The 20,358-nt window shown below is 47.3% G+C and overlaps 1 protein-coding gene across 32 annotated transcripts in view; it reads left to right on the top strand.

The window, feature by feature from the left end:
• CAMK2G (calcium/calmodulin dependent protein kinase II gamma) overlaps window positions 1-20,358 on the top strand; it is a 177,056-nt gene that overhangs the window by 68,058 nt on the left and 88,640 nt on the right. For all 32 annotated transcript variants that reach the window (XM_048859066.2, XM_048859058.2, XM_048859057.2 and 29 more), the window contains exon 3: window positions 10,791-10,850. In XM_048859066.2, coding sequence (XP_048715023.1) covers window positions 10,791-10,850 — 60 coding nt within the window. The remainder of the gene's footprint in view (window positions 1-10,790; window positions 10,851-20,358) is intronic.

The following is a 20,358-nucleotide window of genomic DNA, read 5'->3' as shown; positions in this document are numbered from 1 at the left end:
AAGTTCTCAAACCTCGGCCCCAGCTCAGTTAGGACTCAGCTCCTTTTTAGGTTTATTGCAGGTTTCCAAATGATTCAGGTCTGCCTTTTGGAGTCAGAATGAAACACAACAGAGTTGCATCTTTTTGTTTGTGTTATATAAACGTTCCTGGTTGACAGCTCTAGACTGCTGTGGCTTGCAGATGTCCTGTGCACTGTGTGTCTGTCTGAAAGTATTCTCCTCCAGGCTCTGATGTCCCTGCAAGAAAAAGCTTCCTAATTATAATTCTGATGGGAGGCATTGTGAGCTAGTGGCTGGAGGTGGGACTCCTGGTGTCTGTTCCTAGCTATGACCTTGGGCAATCTTGGGTAAACTTCAGTTTCCTCATCTGTAATATTTACATATTACTTATATGTAATACAAGCCAGCTGTGAAGCTAGATTGAAATGTTCAGAAGACTGAGAACTTCTAACGACTGGGACTGGGGAAATGCGCATTATAGTGGTGCAGGAGTGTCCCTGTAGTTAAGGTTGCATCGTGACACCTGTTTAAAGACTGACCTTTCTAATTTTTCAAATATTGACATGCTTCGTATGCTTAGTTGGATTTCCTTTAAAGTTGGTGTGCTTCAAGAGGGTGAAGGGTAGGTAGTGACCCAAATTTGGAGTCATTTGAGGCAGGGGTTCCAGAGAATAAGCCCCCAAAAGAATAACCATTTTAAAATAAGTCCCTAGGTGGGACTTTTTGCGAAGTCAGAGACCAAACTGTTGAAGAGCTATGAGTGAAAATGGTCTCAATCTGTTGAGTTTTACGCCCGGGACTGCATGGCACTCACTAAATCTTTGGGGGATCCGAGTTCAGAACAGTACTTAGGAAAATATACACTTTTACAGTGTACATGCACCAGTACAGAAAAGCAGCTAGAGGGTTTCCATTTCTACCATCTTATATGCTTTAAAGCTTGACTCTTGTAAGTGCTCTAAAATCTGAGCGGTTAGTCTAGCTACTTTGAAATTAGGTGTGCCTCATGGGGTTGCTGGCGTAGCATTAGTGATCCAAATTCGGGGTCATTTGACCAAATGGTTCCAGAGTTACAGGCCCACCCCATACTCCCCCTTTCTCCCAAAAAACCCTTTTCAGGGCTGTGAACTCACTCTTCAAGTAACATAACTATGGATAAGTCCATCACAAGCCCCTACCTAGGCCAAAAGGAGTTTTGGATGGTGTGGCTGGAAGACACTACGAGTGTGTTGTGGGTGGCAGTTGTATTTTGACAGAATGTAATCAAAGTCTTTAGGCAGGGGGGAATTAGACATAGTGCTTCCTGGGAGATGAGGTGCATTAGGGGGCAGAGGAATGGGGCACTGGGAGAATAGAGTGAGGGGGTGTGGGGCTGCAGTGAGATGAGGTGGGGGTAAATGGGGGTGGGTGGATGGTATGGGGGGGGAGAGGCTGGGAGATCAGATGAGAGAGGCATGACCCTTCCCCCCAGCTCTGCCAGTAAATGCCAGTCTCTGTGTGCTGTGCAACTCTGCCAGTGGCTTCCAACCACCTGCGCCCCAAGGCTATGCCACTGCATTATGTAGCTGTCCTTTACTCCAGGCCCTGGAGGTTAGTTGCATTATAGGAAGGGGGAACTAATGGCAATAGAAACGTTTGTGTATCTGGGAGTGAAGACTTCATGGAGACCTTTCCTGCTTGGGATGTGGGGGCTGGGCACAGGAGAGCAGGCTGGTTGGAGTGGGGAGTGTAACGAATGTGTCACAGATGTGGCTGGGGCTGTGTGCTCAAGTTGTGCTGGTGGGACTCTGCTGATGTTAGGGTGCGAGGGGGAGCGAGCGGTCTGTTAATGGGGCATTGCTGGAAGATGGTGGGGGTCAGGTTACATGCGCAACCTCAACTCAGCTTTTCCTGCTTTACAGAAGTTTGAGTTTTGCTCAGCTCCATGTTCTGCAAGCATGTGATATGCCACCATGCAACCTTAACTGCACATTAATGTTTGTTTTTACCACTGAATTATTATTCCTATCAAACGTGACTCTTCCAAGGAATTAGGCTCCTATACACAGCTGATGTCCTATGTGCTGCTACACAGAGAGAAACAAGAAGTCTTTAAAAATCCAGGTTTTCTAGGCTTGATATAACAAACCCAGATGTCTCTTTTCTCTGAGTTATTTCCTTCAAGTGGGCAAAGGAATCTGATCTTACCTCTAGAAGTTAATGTCTACTAAATGAAAATATTTATTTAGCTTAATTTTACTCCATTCCTGGAAATTTCAAATAATTTACTTAAAATTACTGGATGTTTCTCCTGGATGGTCTGCATCAGGATCTCACTAGTGAGACTTCCCCATTGTGGTCCTTAATTTCCTCACAGAGATGCTGTTCAAACTCTACTAGAAATCACAAATTAGGAATTTGATACAGCATAAAATATGAGATTAGTATTTCCTTGTATTTTATTTATTTAGCAGCTTAGTTCAAAGCTATTCATGTTCCCAACACCACTGGTTGGAGATTATGAAAAATTGATAGAACAATGTACAGCTGATGTGTTTTTGCTATCAGTTCCCAAATCTAATATAATTTTGTTTAACCCATTCCCTTTGGTTTTTAATTGAATGTAATATATTTGGAACATATGGGCCAATATTGCCAAGATCTTAAATTCTCTCGGCTCACTCTCTCCTTTTGTCTTCCATACACAGTGCTTCCTGTATGTGTGTGTGTGTGTGTGTGTGTGTGTGTGTGTTTTTCCCCATATGTCTAGCAGATGGTCCATATGTTGTAGCGTACAACCACTTTCCTTACGCCCTGGTCTTGTAACGAGTCTGTTTTAACTTGACACTTGCGATTAGTCCCATTCATTTGAGTGAGACTACATGTATGTGTAAAGTCTATGAAGCAGAGGGTACGACTTTCTACAATCACTCATGGAAAAAGAAAAGGAGTACTTGTGGCACCTTTGAGACTAACCAATTTATTTGAGCATAAGCTTTCGTGAGCTACAGCTCACTTCATCGGATGCTGTAGCTCACGAAAGCTTATGCTCAAATAAATTGGTTAGTCTCAAAGGTGCCACAAGTACTCCTTTTCTTTTTGCAAATACAGACTAACATGGCTGTTACTCTGAAACCACTCATGGAAAAGCCCATTCTAGATAGCACATGAAAACTGAAGGGCAAATACAGGTTTTGTATTTGCATTAATAATTTTAACATTTAAATATGTTGTCTTTTTTTAAAACAATTTTTTAAAACAACCAGTTAGTTAACTATCTGGTTATTAAGCAATGTTTTGCAGAGTAACAGTATTAATAAGGCTTTTTGTTAGCTTGGAGTTGCTCTTTCAGAATAATAATGCTAAGAGAGGTAGTATGATCTAAAATGTACATCTTCCTAATTGCTGAACAAAAATCCAATAACTGAACTTGTTTAAAATCCCACAGTATTCTTGCCAGCAAGTTAAAGAAGTATGGACTGGATGAATGGACTATAAGGTGCATAGAAAGCTGGCTAGATAGTCAGGCTCAATGGGTAGTGATCAATGACTCCATGTTTAGTTGGCAGCGGGTATCAAGCAGAGTGCCCCAAGGGTTGGTTCTGGGTCCGGTTTTGTTCAATATCTTCATTAATGATCTGGAGGATGGCGTGCACTGCACCCTCAGCAAGTTTGCAGATGACACTAAACTGGGAGGAGTGGTAGATACGCTGGAGGGTAGGGATAGGATACAGAGGGACGTAGACAAATTAGAGGATTGGGCCAAAAGAAATCTGATGAGGTTCAATAAGGACAAGTGCAGAGTCCTGCACTTAGGACGGAAGAATCCCATGCACCACTGCAGACTAGGGACCGAATGGCTAGGCAGCAGTTCTGCAGAAAAGGACCTACGGGTTACAGTGGATGAGAAGCTGGATATGAGTCAACTGTGTGCCCTTGTTGCCAAGAAGTCTAACAGCATTTTGGGCTGTATAAGTAGGGGCATTGCCAGCAGATCGAGGGATGTGATCGTTCCCCTCTATTCGACATTAGTGAGGCCTCATCTGGAGTACTGTGTCCAGTTTTGGGCCCCACACTACAAGAAGGATGTGGAAAAATTGGAAAGCATCCAGCGGAGGGCAACAAAAATGATTAGGGGTCTGGAACATATGAATTAGGAGGAGGGGCTGAGGGAACTGGGATTGTTTAGTCTGCAGAAGAGAAGAATGAGGGGGGGATTAGACAGCTGTTTTCAACTACCTGAAAGGGGGTTCCAGAGAGGATGGATCTAGATTGTTCTCAGTGGTAGTAGATGACAGAACGAGGAGTAATGGTCTCAAGTTGCAGTGGGGGAGGTTTAGGTTGGATATTAGGAAAAACTTTTTCACTAGGAGGGTGATGAAGCACTGGAATGCGTTACCTAGAGAGGTGGTGGAATCTCCTTCCTTTGACGTTTTTAAGGTCAGGCTTGACAAAGCCCTGGCTGGGATGATTTAGTTGGGGATCGGCCCTGCTTTGAGCAGGGGGTTGGACTAGATGACCTCCTGAGGTCCAATCCAACCCTGATATTCTATGATTCTATGAAAGGCAGCCTGGCAGAGGGATCTCAGTATTCACCGTCCTAATGTGCACATTAAGTATAAATAAGTTTTGCCCTTCAGTTTTCAGGTACATGCAAAAAAAATTTTGTGTTAATCATAATATTACTCAACACCAAATTTTGTATAATTTCTGCTTCACCACGAGTAGTCTATCTAGAATGGGCTTTTCCATCAGTGATTGTATAAAGTTGTGCTCTCTGCTTCACGGATTGTGGAGTAGTCCAAAAATCATAAGATTTTGGTTTATGGCTGGAAAACATTTCAGCTGACTTAGAAAGATATTGTAGAGAATACTCTACTTTAGCTTTGTGAGGTATTAGCAATCATTTGGGAGGAGACTCTTTAATTTAGCAAAAAAGACATAATGAGATCCAATGGTTGGAAAGCTAGACAAATTCAGACTAGATATTAAGGGCAAATTTTTAGCAGTGAGGGTAATTAATATTTGGAACAACCTAGCTAGGGCTAAAAGAAAAGGAGTACTTGTGGCACCTTAGAGACTAACCAATTTATTTGAGCATGAGCTTTCGTGAGCTACAGCTCACTTCATCAGATGTATACCGTGGAAACTGCAGCAGACTTTATATACACACAGAGAATATGAAACAATACCTCCTCCCACCCCACTGTCCTGCTGGTAATAGCTTATCTAAAGTGATCAACAGGTGGGCCATTTCCAGCACAAATCCAGGTTTTCTCACCCTCCACCCCCCCACACAAATTCACTCTCCTGCTGGTGCTAGCCCATCCAAAGTGACAACTCTTTACATAATCAAGTCGGGCTATTTCCTGCATAGATCCAGGTTTTCTCACATCCCCCCCACCCCCATACACACACAAACTCACTCTCCTGCTGGTAATAGCTCATCTAAACTGACCACTCTCCAAGTTTAAATCCAAGTTAAACCAGAACATCTGGGGGGGGGGGGTAGAAAAAGCAAGAGGAAACAGGCTACCTTGCATAATGACTTAGCCACTCCCAGTCTCTATTTAAGCCTAAATTAATAGTATCCAATTTGCAAATGAATTCCAATTCAGCAGTTTCTTGCTGGAGTCTGGGTTTGAAGTTTTTTTGTTTTAAGATAGCGACCTTCATGTCTGTGATTGCGTGACCAGAGAGATTGAAGTGTTCTCCGACTGGTTTATGAATGTTATAATTCTTGACATCTGATTTGTGTCCATTTATTCTTTTACGTAGAGACTGTCCAGTTTGACCAATGTACATAGCAGAGGGGCATTGCTGGCACATGATGGCATATATCACATTGGTGAATGTGCAGGTGAACGAGCCTCTGATAGTGTGGCTGATGTTATTAGGCCCTGTGATGGTGTCCCCTGAATAGATATGTGGGCACAATTGGCAACGGGCTTTGTTGCAAGGATAAGTTCCTGGGTTAGTGGTTCTGTTGTGTGGTATGTGGTTGTTGGTGAGTATTTGCTTCAGGTTGCGGGGCTGTCTGTAGGCAAGGACTGGCCTGTCTCCCAAGACTTGTGAGAGTGTTGGGTCATCCTTTAGGATAGGTTGTAGATCCTTAATAATGCGTTGGAGGGGTTTTAGTTGGGGGCTGAAGGTGACCGCTAGTGGCGTTCTGTTATTTTCTTTGTTAGGCCTGTCCTGTAGTAGGTAACTTCTGGGAACTCTTCTGGCTCTATCAGTCTGTTTCTTTACTTCTGCAGGTGGGTATTGTAGTTGTAAGAAAGCTTGACAGAGATCTTGTAGGTGTTTGTCTCTGTCTGAGGGGTTGGAGCAAATGCGGTTGTATCGCAGAGCTTGGCTGTAGACGATGGATCGTGTGGTGTGGTCAGGGTGCAAGCTGGAGGCATGCAGGTAGGAATAGCGGTCAGTAGGTTTCCGGTATAGGGTGGTGTTTATGTGGCCATTGTTTATTAGCACTGTAGTGTCCAGGAAGTGTATCTCTTGTGTGGACTGGACCAGGCTGAGGTTGGTGGTGGGATGGAAATTGTTGAAATCATGGTGGAATTCCTCAAGGGCTTCTTTTCCATGGGTCCAGATGATGAAGATGTCATCAATATAGCGCAAGTAGAGTAGGGGCTTTAGGGGACGAGAGCTGAGGAAGCGTTGTTCTAAATCAGCCATAAAAATGTTGGCATACTGTGGGGCCATGCGGGTACCCATAGCAGTGCCGCTGATCTGAAGGTATACATTGTCCCCAAATGTGAAATAGTTATGGGTAAGGACAAAGTCACAAAGTTCAGCCACCAGGTTAGCCGTGACATTATCGGGGATAGTGTTCTTGATGGCTTGTAGTCCATCTTTGTGTGGAATGTTGGTGTAGAGGGCTTCTACATCCATAGTAGCCAGGATGGTGTTATCAGGAAGATCACCGATGGATTGAAGTTTCCTCAGGAAGTCAGTGGTGTCTCGAAGGTAGCTGGGAGTGCTGGTAGTGTAGGGCCTGAGGAAGGAGTCTACATAGCCAGACAATCCTGCTGTCAGGGTGCCAATGCCTGAGATGATGGGGCGCCCAGCTAGGGCTGTGATGGATTCTCCATCACTTGAAGTCTTTACATTGTGACTGGATCTCTTCTTAGATCAGAAGTTATGGAGGTTAGACCAGATGATTGCAGTGGTCCTTACTGGCTGTAGAATATGAATTCCTCCAACCCAAGTCAGGATGTGTTGCTTCATTTGTTATTAGCTGCAGAATTTACAAATTCCTGGAGATTTGGGTATGGGGGAAGGAATGTTTCCTCGCTCGACAGATGGTGTGTGAAAATCTGTGAAGTTTGATCCATGGGAAAAGTGACTGGCCTTCTGAACTGTTGGTAAGACAGATATTTGAACACATGGCTGCCTTTCGTCACTCCTGCTGAAGCTACATGTCTTACAAACATCTCTCCTTGGCTTCTTAGGATTCTATGAATGCACTATTAGTTTAGTTTTTTTCTTACTTCCTTGGTTTTATGTAATCTTGCTTTATTTGTGACCACAATAAACAAGCCAGTAAAAATTGGAAAGAGCATTAGGAAAAGATGCAATAGGAAGCCACGCTGTATTACAGGGCATAAGGTTAGACTAGATGGGACCAAGCAGGCCTCTTCACCTCTGATCTCTGGTCAGAGATTGAGTGTACTGTGTGTGGCAAGGAAGAGGGGTTTAAAAGGACCGTCTCATCTGGTGGGGCCCTTCTCGAGTCAAGAGTTGAAGGGCGCTCTGCTGTCACCTGGAATCAGATCCGTGATCCTCCAAAGCTCATGTGAGTCAACCTTTCTGTGTTTGCTTGCTGCCCTGCAGGCTGAACAAGGCTCTTGCTGTTGGGGGCTGGAGCAGCTGCATGTGGTCAGGAGGTGCCTTCCCTCTTGGAGCTGTGCTGGAGTTGGCCTGTTTGGTTACCCTGGAGACAGAGCATTGTGGAACGCTTTCCTCGGACCAGAAATAGTTTGCTGTACCTTGTGACTGGAGCGCTCTCCTCCTTCCCTGGTCTGGGGCCAGCCCTTGTGTGTGCTGGGAGATGAGGGTGTTGGGCCATGGCCCCATGTCACAAGCTCTGGTGTGGGTGGGGTCACGGTCACCAGCCTGGTCCCCTGCTCCTGCCCCCTGCAGTAACAGTGTTAGGTTTCAGGGGAGTAATTGCACTTGATTTCTGTCCCCCCTGGTGTTTCAGTGGTTATGTCATATCTGTTGAGGCTGTGACGCTGTAAGCTGGCTGTCAGGGCCCAGCAGCTGAGTAGCACGTAGTGCACTCCTACCTCTCTCTCCCTTCTCCTTTGCTCAGCTGTTTGGCCTTTGGCTTCCCCGTGTCCCTACACTTCACAATAGGTTCTCTACAGGCGTCACTTGTTCACAAGGGCAGCGCGGTCCATGTGGGCAGCAGGGCCTCCTGATCTGTAAGTGCTGCCATGTGGAGTTGGGAGGCTCTGGGTAGAAGGGGGAAGAGTTTATCTTAATCTCTGGCCACTGAGATGAGGCTGATAGGAAAGGGTGCCTGGTGCTCTACTCACTTATGGTTTGAATGGCATCAGGCACTCAACAGGTGCAATGGGAGTGTGGGGCCTTCTCTGGAGAGAGCCTGCAGCTCTGGAGTGCTCCGCCTTTAGTGTGTCACAGCCTCTCCATCTCATCCCCTGGGGGAGGCAGTAATCTGTCTCAGATCCCTTTGCTGCTTGTGGCCATGATTTTAGGCCAGTACAGTCTCTGGCCATTTGGGCCCTGTTGCTCTCTGGAAATATTCTGCTTTCAGTTCCTTCTTTTTCAGGTGCAGTCAGGCTGTGATACTATGCACTGCTGCAAGGCATTCTTGGTAGAGTTACACAGAACTTGGTAGTCTCTTTTCGGGAGGGCCTTGCATCAATATTTTTATTTCGTGTTTTCTCCTGAGGTCCCACGCATTGTTCTGGGGGTACAAGTGTGTCTACAGTCCACCCACCCATCACAATTTCACATACCTTTGATGCAAAGCTATATTGTGGCTTAAATTTGTTCTAACCCCAGCCTTCCAAGGGCAGAGCTTACAGGGCAATCTGGAAGCAGCAGGTTACTTTCCGGCTGCTTTGCACAACGTTTGCTCTGAGGATACCGCTACAGGCAGAAGCCAAGCCGCTCCTTTTTCAGCAATGCAGCAAAAGGCAGGGGCACTGCACCATCTCCCCACCAAGGCTTTGAGAGTACAGGGCTCCTCCAGGCATTCCTTCTTCCTGCTCCTTATTTGGGACGATTCTGGAACGGAACAGTGAAAACCTAACTGCTAGGACTAGGAAGGAGGGAAGGGTAAGAAAAAGATCCTCCCCCCTCCCCAGTGGCAGCAGATGAGGAAGTGAGCATCTCTCAACCCGTAAAGTCAGGATATTTGCTACACTGGAGCAATGAGAAAGTGAAGACAAAAACCCTGCTGGTCCTGGGCTGCTGCTCCCATCCCAAGAGTGAGCTATTGTGTGCGGCGCCTTGCTGTGCTCTCCCTGCGGTGCAGCTGTGTTGTTACTTGAGGCTTTCAGGTGCAAGAGGCAGGGTGGTGAAGCCTCGTGAGGAGCCTGTCAATTAAAGCATGGTTTCATTCCTGCCACTGACCACACCATGTAGTCCAGCCAGCCAGCCAGGCCCCTGCCGCTCATGCGGCAGTGTTATTCCCAGAGAGAGGGCCAGGGTGGACACACATTTTCAACTCAGCCTGATGGAGGCCCAGAAAGGAGGAAGTGTAGGAGGTGGAGAGGGGGTCAGTGCCAGTTTCCTCCACCTTCCCCTTGTGTTGGTGGGTGGGGAAGAAGGACATCGCTGACTTCTCTGTTTCTGGGGGTCTGCACCCCTGGGAGAGCTGGGGTTTAGCAGCTGTTAAAGTTCCGGCTCTTTCGTGCCCTCTCTGTGAAGCTTTGCTCTCCCCTCACACCCTGAGGTGTGCAGGGCAGGGGTGGGCGAGGGGAAGATGAGGATGGGGAGAGCCAAGGCTCAATCAGGGAATTACACCTCCTTTCTCTTGGCTCCTCAGTGACTGAAAAAACCCTCTGTTCCTTGGCTAAGATGGGCAGAGCCCCTGCAGCTCCCTTCCCTGCTTCCATATGTGTTAAACGTTAGGGGCAGAGAAGCCTTTTCCCCTCACCTTGATATTTTTTCTTTTAATCCAGATGACAGCCCTGCTTGAACTGACATTGCCTGTCTGTTGCAATAAATATGCTTAGCACTTAGCAAGCACTTCTTGAGTGCTTGATCAGCGTTCCACCACAGAGCCCATGCACCGGCCCTGAATGCAACTGGCAGTGCTCCCCGCTCTGGTCCTCCGGCCCACGTGATGGCTGTGCATTACTGTAACTCGATTTATCTTCTTGTCTCTTCTGATCGTTCCTTTTGCACTGAGATCTGGCAGAACTCATTTCACATGAGTGTTCCCAGGTATCTACTCACACGCCCCTCCTTGAAAAGAGGGCCAGTCTCAGCCATTGAACTCAAGTTGGTATTTCACATCTGTGGCAGAGACGAGCCCAAAGCATTCCACCCCTGCACTACTTGCTTTAAAGGCAAGTTGGGAAAACCAACCCAGCAATGACCGTGGCGGGCGGGATGTCATCCACAGCCTTCGCTATGTGCAGATGCGTTGCCCCAGGCAGCCTTGCCCCGTGACAGTTGTGAGTTCCTGGGAGACTGCTGCATTCCAGCCATTTCTAGTCTGTCTCAGCCTTCTGCTGAACAGCCGATTCACTGTCTCCCTATGCCATCGGATCTAAACAAAAGTCTAGTTTTCAGTTTGCCAGCTTACACCCTCTTTCTTGCTTTCTTTCCAGATCACCAGAAACTGGAACGTGAGGCCCGAATCTGCCGACTTTTAAAACATCCAAATATTGGTAAGTACCCCTGTGGGGGGGTGGCTAGTGCTTGCTAGACTGTTCCTGGGAATAGATGGTGAATGCTCACTGCTAACCTGCCCAATTCTGGCCTTATTTGCCAGTGAAGCCTCCTCAGTTATTCCTTCTTTCTGCAGTCCCTGCATGCAGAGCCATTCCAGTCCCTGCTGTGATGCTGGAGATAGAACCCTGAACCTCCTGGCTTAGGTTCACGCGTATGGTGCTCCATGCCGTGCACCAAACTGTCCCAGATCCGGCTCTGTAGCCTTTTTGTTTGGCATTCTGCACCTGGAGCAGGCTGCTGTATTCACCACACTTCCACCTCTTGGCGCTTCTTCTGTACACTACTGTAAAGGCTGCATTCAGTGAGATCCCCAAGTCTGATGCACAGTGGGCTAAGCTGTCAGCTCTCTCACCACAGCAGTCACTAGCTCTAGGAACAAAAGAGCTGATGCTTTGTTTCTGTTCTTGAAAGTGTTTTGTCTTCTGCTGAGTATGGCTCACACACGGTTGGTTTCCATGGTTATCCTGCATGCAGGTTTATTTTCTTTCTCTCAGTGAAATGGGGAGATGGAGAGAGAATTGCCTGCGTTGAAGGCTTTAGTGACAGGCTAAAAATAAGTGGTGGAGTCACGGGGACAGCTTTGACTTGAATTACAAGGAGGGGGAAAAAATAACTCAACTTCTAACAAAAAAACCCACGTTATTTACTAAACTGCGGAAACAGGAACGGGATTGTTTTGCCTTCTAAAGCTCCATGGAAGTTTGCCCGTCAGTCCCTCTCCAGTGAAATTTGCCATTGGTTGCTAGAAACTGTCTTGAGCAAAAACTTTGAACCCTATTCATTGCTTTTATTAATATATTTTATTGTGATCTAAAGAAGCGTTGGAGCCTACCTCGGAACTAATCTGAGGTGGTTGTGCTTCTCTGGGGCAGAATGTGGAATAACACCTTCAAACAGATCTCTAATATTGTTCCTGTAGAGCCATAGGGAAGGCTTACCTTTGTCACAACTGCCCTAGGGGACGACATGGATTTTCTTTCACACAAGTATCCACGGTGGTGGTATCATGCCCCCCATCCCGCCCAAATATTTATAAAAAGTGAATTGGAGCCATGGTACCAGGTTTGACAGCGCCAAAGACTAACCACTATAGCCTCAGAACAGGGACTTCCTGGGAAGCATCTGCACAAGCCTCCCCCAGGCTGCTGCACCAGGGTGCTTCCATCCTGACCTGGGTAGAGCAGCTCTGGCCATAGTTCAGTCTGCATGATCCAGCCAGTCCATGGCCTCTTCGCTGATACTGCTAACAGAGACAACAGGATGGCCCTTGTTGGGACATGGACATTTATGTCTTAATTTAGATTTATATGATCACTAAAAAAGTTATTGTCCAAAGCTTTGGGTGCTCTTGGCATTTTCTGAGAATACAGAAATAAAAGGCAGCAAGTTTCCCAAAAAGGAAGAGGAGGGGGAAGGTCCCCATCACTAGGTGCAGCTTCTTTCCTTCATGACACAAGTCCCCACTCCCTTCCTAAAGGCCAAGGAAAGGAGGTGGCCCTTGCAGCGTGTTCTGAAGGCCAACAGGTATAGGCTGTTTCAGACCGAGGGAGGTGGTGAGTGAATTCCATTATTCAGGGCCCCTCATCCAAAATGCGCTGCCAGCAGCCTTCAAACAGAGGCTGCTCCAACTCTGCTGACTGTGGCAGTATGGCATAGGCAACAGGTAGGGGTGCGGGGGGTGAGGAGAGAGAAAGAGGGTCCCTCAGATAGACTGATCCCAAGTTACGTGGAGCCTAATCAGCCTAAACAATTTATCCACTCTGAACTGGTGTCACAAACCACTTCAGAGCAAGGCAGCGATTAGTTAAGGATATTCTAAATCTAACACAACTTTTTTCAAAGTCTGTTGTTCCATAGATTAACTGATGCATTTCCCATTTATCAATTGACAGTTGTTTGATACAGTAATTGTAATTCTGGTTTCTTGAGTATAAATGTGTGTGGATGAATAGGGAAGTGTGTAACATTGATTTATGGTGAAAGTATGTACGTATGTGGAGTGGCCTTCGTGGCTGATCAATGTACATCTATTCCTGTTTTTTGTTATTACTGAGTGTAGTATTCATTTTGGGTCAGAGTTCAGGTGGTTGTGCTGCACTCGTCATTTCTTCTCTCTCCTTGATCAGTGGGACGTATTTCAGCACCTCTTCAAAATCAGTAGCTCACTCTGGGTATCCAAAATTCAAGGCAACTTTCAAAAACAGGCATCCAAAATGCGATACATGTCACTAGTGACAAGTTTGAACAAGCTTTGTTTAGAGCTTTATCACAGGTAAACCCTGAGCTTCCATACTGTCAGGGAAAACCCATCAGAAAACGAATGGAGCAGAAGCTCAGCAGCAAAGAGCCAGATTAGCGATACCAAACTCAGCAGGGCCATCTTAGTACAAAAGCAGCCAAATCAGGGCACCCACTCACAGTTAATACTTGCAGCAGGCTTTGGGACTGTACATGCCTGAGCCCGTCTGTGCATGTCTCTAGAATGCCACCAGCCTGAGGAAATATCTTGGGGAGTTCAGGAGGACTTTTACCCAGAGGGTTTAAAACATGATCCTTGATCCTGTCTTCCCATCCCACTTTTTTAAGTGATTAGTCTCTGTGAATAAGTTGATCCATGGATCTCTTGCATAGTAATGCAGTAAGCTTCAGTGACTCATTTTGGTAGCTAATGTCCAAACTTTTGGTGACCCACAGTATTTTTGTACTGAGAATCATGTAGGAGAAATGGCCATCAAGGTTGTCTCAATATCTTTCTCCTAGTGTAAAAAGAAAAGGAGTACTTGTGGCACCTTAGAGACTAACCAATTTATTTGAGCATGAGCTTTCGTGAGCTACAGCTCACTTCATCAGATGCATACCATGGAAACTGCAGCAGACTTTATATATACACAGAGAATATGAAACAATTGTATATATAAAGTCTGTGTATATATAAAGTCTGCTGCAGTTTCCACGGTATGCATCTGATGAAGTGAGCTGTAGCTCACGAAAGCTCATGCTCAAATAAATTGGTTAGCCTCTAAGGTGCCACAAGTACTCCTTTTCTTTTTGCGAATACAGATTAACACGGCTGTTACTCTGAAACCTTTCTCCTAGTGTGAATTTTTCTTCTTTTTCCTCTCTCCTTCTTTAAATTAATCCATACATCTCTTCTCTTGTCAAGCTTTTAGCAGATTGTAAGGCTGCACTCAAGGACAGAAACACTCTACAAGCAGAGCTGGCTGCATATGGAAACTGACCAGGATCACATAAACCTAGTCAGTTTCTCTCCAGTTTGATCCATGTGTGAGGTACTTCAGCTGGTATTGGGTGTGTCCCAGTCTTGTAATCAATTACCTGGTATAGTGACCTTCACCACACCTAGTGGGAAGATACTAATGGCCAGTGGCCAGCAGTCTTTCGGCAGAGGATTTCTTGTCCTAGAAAGAACTTTTTATTTTTAAAGGCAACTAGCAGTTATAGAATTAATTTGAAGACCCCAAATAGCTAGGGACAGGGTACATTCAGTATACCCCCCAGCTTTAAATCCAAGACAGTTGGACCTTCCTGGGCTTAAAGGTTTCTGCTTGTTACACTGCCCCAATATGCACTGTGCTGGTGACATTGCACCACCACCAAGCAGTTCTGCAGATTGGAGCCTGCATATAAAGAAGTGGGTTAAGTCGTCAACTTTTTGTTTGGAAACGCCATTCTGACAAGTACTGTGATACTGTGGTGAGCTGAAGCAGGCTATTACAAAGTGAAAGTTTTAAAGTTGGATGTATGTTTGCTGTCCCTCTTCTGGTTATTTGGAGCATGCAACACACCTTTGTTGGCTTTGCAAGTGATCTGTTGGGTCTGAAAAGGCCAGCTCTGGTGTGGTAACTCCAGAGTGTAAATCCATGCCCACAGCATATGTCAATCGTGTACCAAAAATGGCTAAAATAAAGGTTATTTTGGGTATAAAACAATTGTGGGGAGTGCAGATGGTGTGTCTATTTCTATTATATTTCTCTTGCTCTTACTTTTTGTGCTGTGACCACCTGTCATTTCTCTGAAAACGCTACCACCAAATCTCAGCACTCGTTATGGACTACTGCTGTATAATTGGTAGTTCTCTTGCTGTGTCTGTGGCTACACACTGGGGCCGAGGTAACCTCAGCAGTATACGGCTTCAGGGGGGCTGAGTTTTTGGTCCCAGTTATTCTGCAGTCCAGAGACATTGTCAGCCTCTGGAGGGAAGAGACTGATGTTGAGGCAACTTCCAGAAAGTCTTGCTTTCCAAAGGCAAATTGCTCTAATGCAGTGTATCGAGCGCTGTCAACTGGCTGCCATCCAAATGTGTCTGGCTTTTTGTTACCATCCATTTGTTACCATCCATTGTTGTTTTCAGTGGGGAAGGAGCGATGTCCTCTGGGATTTCCTTCCCCAGCCCTTCAGTTTCCGATGGGTGTAGCCTTGCTGGGGCAGGAAGACTCTCTGAAGTCTATCCACACTGCTTTATGCATCAGAGGGGCTGAATGCTTTGTCTGTAGTATTCTGGAGTTCCTTCGCAAACTCAGATTCCCACTTCACCTGCATAGCCCATTGCTCTGTGCTGGCCAGGAGTGGCAGTTAAGTGCAGTCAAATGGGAGGGGGATTAATTGGTGACCAATCTATCTTCATCCTTTGTTTCAAAGGGAAAGCAAATCTGACTGACTCATAATGAGGGCAAGGAAATACAGAAGAGAGGGCCTGGTCCAGTGAAAACTCCCATGGAGATCAATGAGAGCCTTGCCTCCGCAGGGGATGTTGGATTTCTTCTTTCGCTGTCTGATCTGCCATTCAGACAGATCTCGAAAGCTTTGCAGAGCTGTGTCTGCATCAAAGGCTCGCAAAGCCCTTTCACTTCTTTGAAAACCAGAGACAAGTTTTTTAACTTAATGGGAGGGGCAACCAAATGCTGTCTCCTGCTGTGAGTTGCAGAACCAAGTCTCCCTCGCTGGAGTTCTAGCCAGTCTCTTCAGGAGGGATATTTAGGCTCTGCTCCCTTCTCATCACTGAACATCGTGTGACTGCCTAGATACTTTTTTAAAAACAAAAAAAAAACAACCCACCCTTCTTGTTTAACACACAGCTCAGCTGTTAAACCAGATGTGGAGTTAATCCAGGTGTGAAGTTCATTCTGAGGCTACGACTACACTAGCACTTTGGTCGGCAAAACTTTGTCGGGTGTGAAAAAACTCCCACCTCCCCCGACCAACATAAGTTTCACCGACAAAAGCGCCGGTGTGGACAACGCTGTGTTGGCAGGAGACCCTCTCCCGCCGACATAGCTGCCGCCGCTCATTGGGATGCTGTAATTTTGCTGACGAGAGAGCTCTCTCCCATCAGCATAGAGCAGCTACCCAGGAGGCTATACAGTCGCGCAGCCGCAGTAAGGTCCGTAGTGTAGACATAGCCTAAGAGAGCCCACTAATTCAGGCACTGTCTATACTCTGTTCCGGGGGGGAGGGATTTCAGCCATTTTCTACCCTTGCTAACAGCAGTGCAGCTCTCTGAGGTCAGGATGCCCTAGTGTATGAGAAGCAGATTTGGGGTCCTGGATGCAGACAAGGCTTCAGGGGGTCACCAGAAGCTTTGTGTTGCTCAGGGCAGGTTTCAGCTTCCTGATGCTAAATGTGGCCTTGCCACTAGCACTCCTTAAAGCTACAATGGTGGGAAATTTTTTGAAAGTGCTACCCCAGAAATCAAGGGCTCCTAGAATCTGATGTATCCACCCCTGGACTATTTATAGACTGCTATCATGTCCTCCCCTCCTTAGACGGTGCTGAGTCAAACCACACAAATTTAGCAGGCTCCCCAGGACTCCCATGCTTATCCAACCCCCCTCCCCTTCTTCCCCGTCCCCTGACTGCCCCCCGGGACCCTCCATCCCTTATCCAACGCCCCGGCCCCCTTACCATGCCACTCAGAGCAGCATGTCTAGCAGCCGCACCGCCCAGCCGGAGCCAGACGCGCTGCTCGGCAGGAGCACGCAACCCCGCCACCCAGAGCCCCACTCAGCAGGAGCAGCGGGCTAGAGCGCTGCTCGCGCGGCGGTGTAACTGCGGGGGAGGGGTAATAGCGGGGGAGGTGGCGGGGACTAGCCTCCCCAGCCAAGAGCTCAGGGGCTGAGCAGGATGGTCCCGCGGGCCGGATGTGGCCTGCGGGCTGTAGTTTGCTCACCTCTGCTCCATATGCTTCAGTACTGTCCCAGGCTTACTTTACTCTGCCCTTCCAAACTCCTTTAAACTGCTAGGTCCCTTTCAGAACTAGTGCTGTCTAGGTTTCTCCCTCCCTTCAAATATCTGTACTCCTGATTATTTTTCCAAGTGTAACTTTTGCATCTTGTTGCTGTGTCCCCAAGTTCTTCTCCCTCTTGGGCACTTCTATTTTTAAGATTTGGGGAAAGATCTAGAGAAATCAGTTGTGGAAACTTAATTTCCTCTGATCCTGCTCAGTTTGATATTCCTTTATCACCTGGTGTAACACTTTAGAAGTCCATTCCTCAGGGAATCTGATGTTGGTGGCTGTGTAAATAATACTTGTAGTTTCTGCGTGCTGAGATTATGGTGATCAAATGCAAGGATTGCTGAAGGGACCAGGAGAGAAATTTTTCTTGTGTATACAGCCCTGCACGGTTAGCTGGGAATGTTGTATGGTAGTTTCACCTGCCTATGAAAGGTTAGGCACTGACCACCTCTGGAGGCAGGAGACCAGACTTGAAGGCCTAATGATTTGACCCAAAACTTCAGGCCTTCTTATCTTGAGAAGCACATTCCTTGTTAACCAGATCCTCATTGATTATGTGCTCTGGAATGTTTTCCCACAACCTTTTTTAACAAAATAACTCCAACTGCCCCCGTTCTAGCAAGAAGAAACTCTGGACAGTGTTTGCCATAAGCAGCAAGTTCAGTTGTTGTGGACTGCAGAGGTGTAGGCTGCCTTAGAAAGTGGGTTAGAGAAGATATGTGCTTAGAGAATAGTTAAAATGCTGGCCGTGGGTACTTTCCAGCAGCCCAGCCAAATTCACCCCTAGCAGAGCTCAGTTGACTTCCTTGGTGCGACACCATGGAGGAATTTGGCCCTCTATGTTTAAATGTGTCTCTGCCATGTGACTGCTGCTGCCTGGGGGAGGTGGGGGTGCTGGATGTGTTCCTTGTTCCCCTGTGAACCTGTTGGTGGGGGGAGGAGGGACGGCCTGTGTTAAGTCCTTATAGCAGGAGACACAGTTCACTGCTTTCCCAGCTCCCAGTTCGAATGGCTCTGCCTTGGAACGGGCTCAGGCTGTTTAGTGGGTTGCTATGGTTCCTGGGAGTTCTTGTAGGGTGACAACAGCGATGCCTCCCCTTCTTCATTCTTCCCTCCTTCTCCCATCTCCCCACCCCCAAAATGCAAAACACCACCTCAGCAGTAGAGCTTTTCCCTCCCTTAAGTTTGTGCCAGCTGAGCTGCAGGTTTCCCTTTCTCCGGTTGCACAGGGATGGTGATGCGTATCTGTGTGCACTGCAGAGGGGTGGGGGTGGGGTGTGTGCTGAGAATTGGCCAGTCATCCATCCCTTCATGTTCCTGACTCAGATTCTCTCCCTCTCACTTTTTTTCTCTCTGATTTTTCTCCTCTTCCCTTCGTCCCTTTCCCCACCAGTCTTGTTCTTTCATCTTGGGAACTATATTTCCCCATTACCGCCTCATCTTGGGGGCTGCACAGTGACTCTCTTGGTCCCTGCTGGTTGATGTGTGTCCACTGCACAACTCCAGCTTTGTGCTAGTTCATAGAATCATAGAAGATTAGGGATAGAAGAGACCTCAGGAGGTCATCTAGTCCAATCCCCTGCTCAAAAGCAGCACTAACTCCAACTAAATCATCCCGTCCAGGGCTTTGTCAAGCCAGGCCTTAAAAACCTCTAAGGATGGAGATTCCACCACCTCCATCGGTAACAACCCATTCCAATTCACGGCACTTGCAGCAGCATTGGGAGCGGTGCATTATGGGCAGCTATCCCACAGAGCACCTCTTCCCATTCTGGTGCTGTGGCTTGTGGGAAGGAGGCGTGGGGTGCGGGCAATTCTGGATTCTGTCCCAACGCCCCGTGATGCATGGCTTCACATCCCAGCAATCCCTGTGTTTCTGTCCACATTTGGCCCCATCTTTCAACGGTTTCTGTGCGGCGCACTCTGTCTTCCCTTTCGGTCTGCAGGAACGGAGCCCGAACTGCTGAGGAGGATGCTGACGAGTCTCGCCAGCACGTCACGTTTATCATTCGAGCTACTCCTTAAGATCCAACGTGCCAGTAAGGAGTCCGAGGATATTGAGTCGTGTAACGCATAGGACACAAAATTGCTTGTCTCATTCACGGACATGCTCTCCACCTTGGAACGCCGCTTTTGGGCTCGGGAAACAAGCACTGAGTGGTGAGATCAGATCGTTCTGCAAGTCTGGGGTGATGAGCAGTGGCTGCAGAACTTTCGGATGAGAAAAGTCACTTTCATGGGACTGTGAGCTGAACTCGCTCCCACCCTACGGCGCAAGACACGAGATTGAGAACTTCCCTGCCGGTGGAGAAGCAGGTGGCTATTGCAGTCTGGAAGCTGGCAACTTCAGACAGCTACTGATCAGTCGCTAACCAGTTTGGAGTGGGAAAGTCGACCTTTGGAATTGTGTTGATGCAAGTTTGCAGGGCCATCCTGCTCAGAAGAACCGTGACTCTGCTTAACGTGCATGACATTGTGGATGGCTTTGAACAAATGGGTTTCCCTAACTGCGGAGGGGCTATAAATGGGACGCATATTCCTATTCTGGCACCAGACCACCTAGCCTCAGAGTATGTTAACCGAAAGGGGTCTTTCTCCATGGTTCTCCAGGTGCTTGTGGATCACCGTGGGCGTTTCATTGACATTAACGTAGGCTGGCTCGTACAGGTGCATGACGCACACATCTTTTGGAACACTGGCCTGTTCAGGAAGCTGCAAGCCGGGACTTTTTTCCCAGACCAGAGGATCACCGTAGGGGAAGTCGAAATGCCCATTGTGATCCTTGGAGATCCTGCTTATCCTTTAATGCCATGGCTCATGAAACCCTACACAGGGAGCCTGGACAGCAGCCAGGAACGGTTCAACTACAGGCTGAGCCGGTGCCTGCTGACTGTGGAGTTTGCTTTTGCCCATTTCAAGGGCCGCTGGCACTCTCTTTATGGGAAGCTGGACTTGGCCGAAGCCAGCATCCCCACGGTTATATCCGCGTGCCATACCATCAATAATATTTGTGAAGGGAAGGGTGAAAGCTTCACTCAAGCATGGGCCTCGGAGGTTCAACACCTGGAGGCTGAATTTGCACAGCCAGAGAGCAGGGCTATTAGAGGGGCCCAGCGTGGGGCTGCAAGGATTAGGGATGCCTTGAGGGAGCAATTTGAGGCTTAAAGCCACCAGTAATGTGTGTTGCTCTG

Source organism: Caretta caretta, chromosome 7 (genome assembly GCF_965140235.1).
Source record: "Caretta caretta isolate rCarCar2 chromosome 7, rCarCar1.hap1, whole genome shotgun sequence".
In the NCBI taxonomy this organism is placed as follows: Eukaryota; Metazoa; Chordata; order Testudines; family Cheloniidae; genus Caretta; species Caretta caretta.
This window is presented reverse-complemented; position numbering and strand designations above follow the sequence as displayed.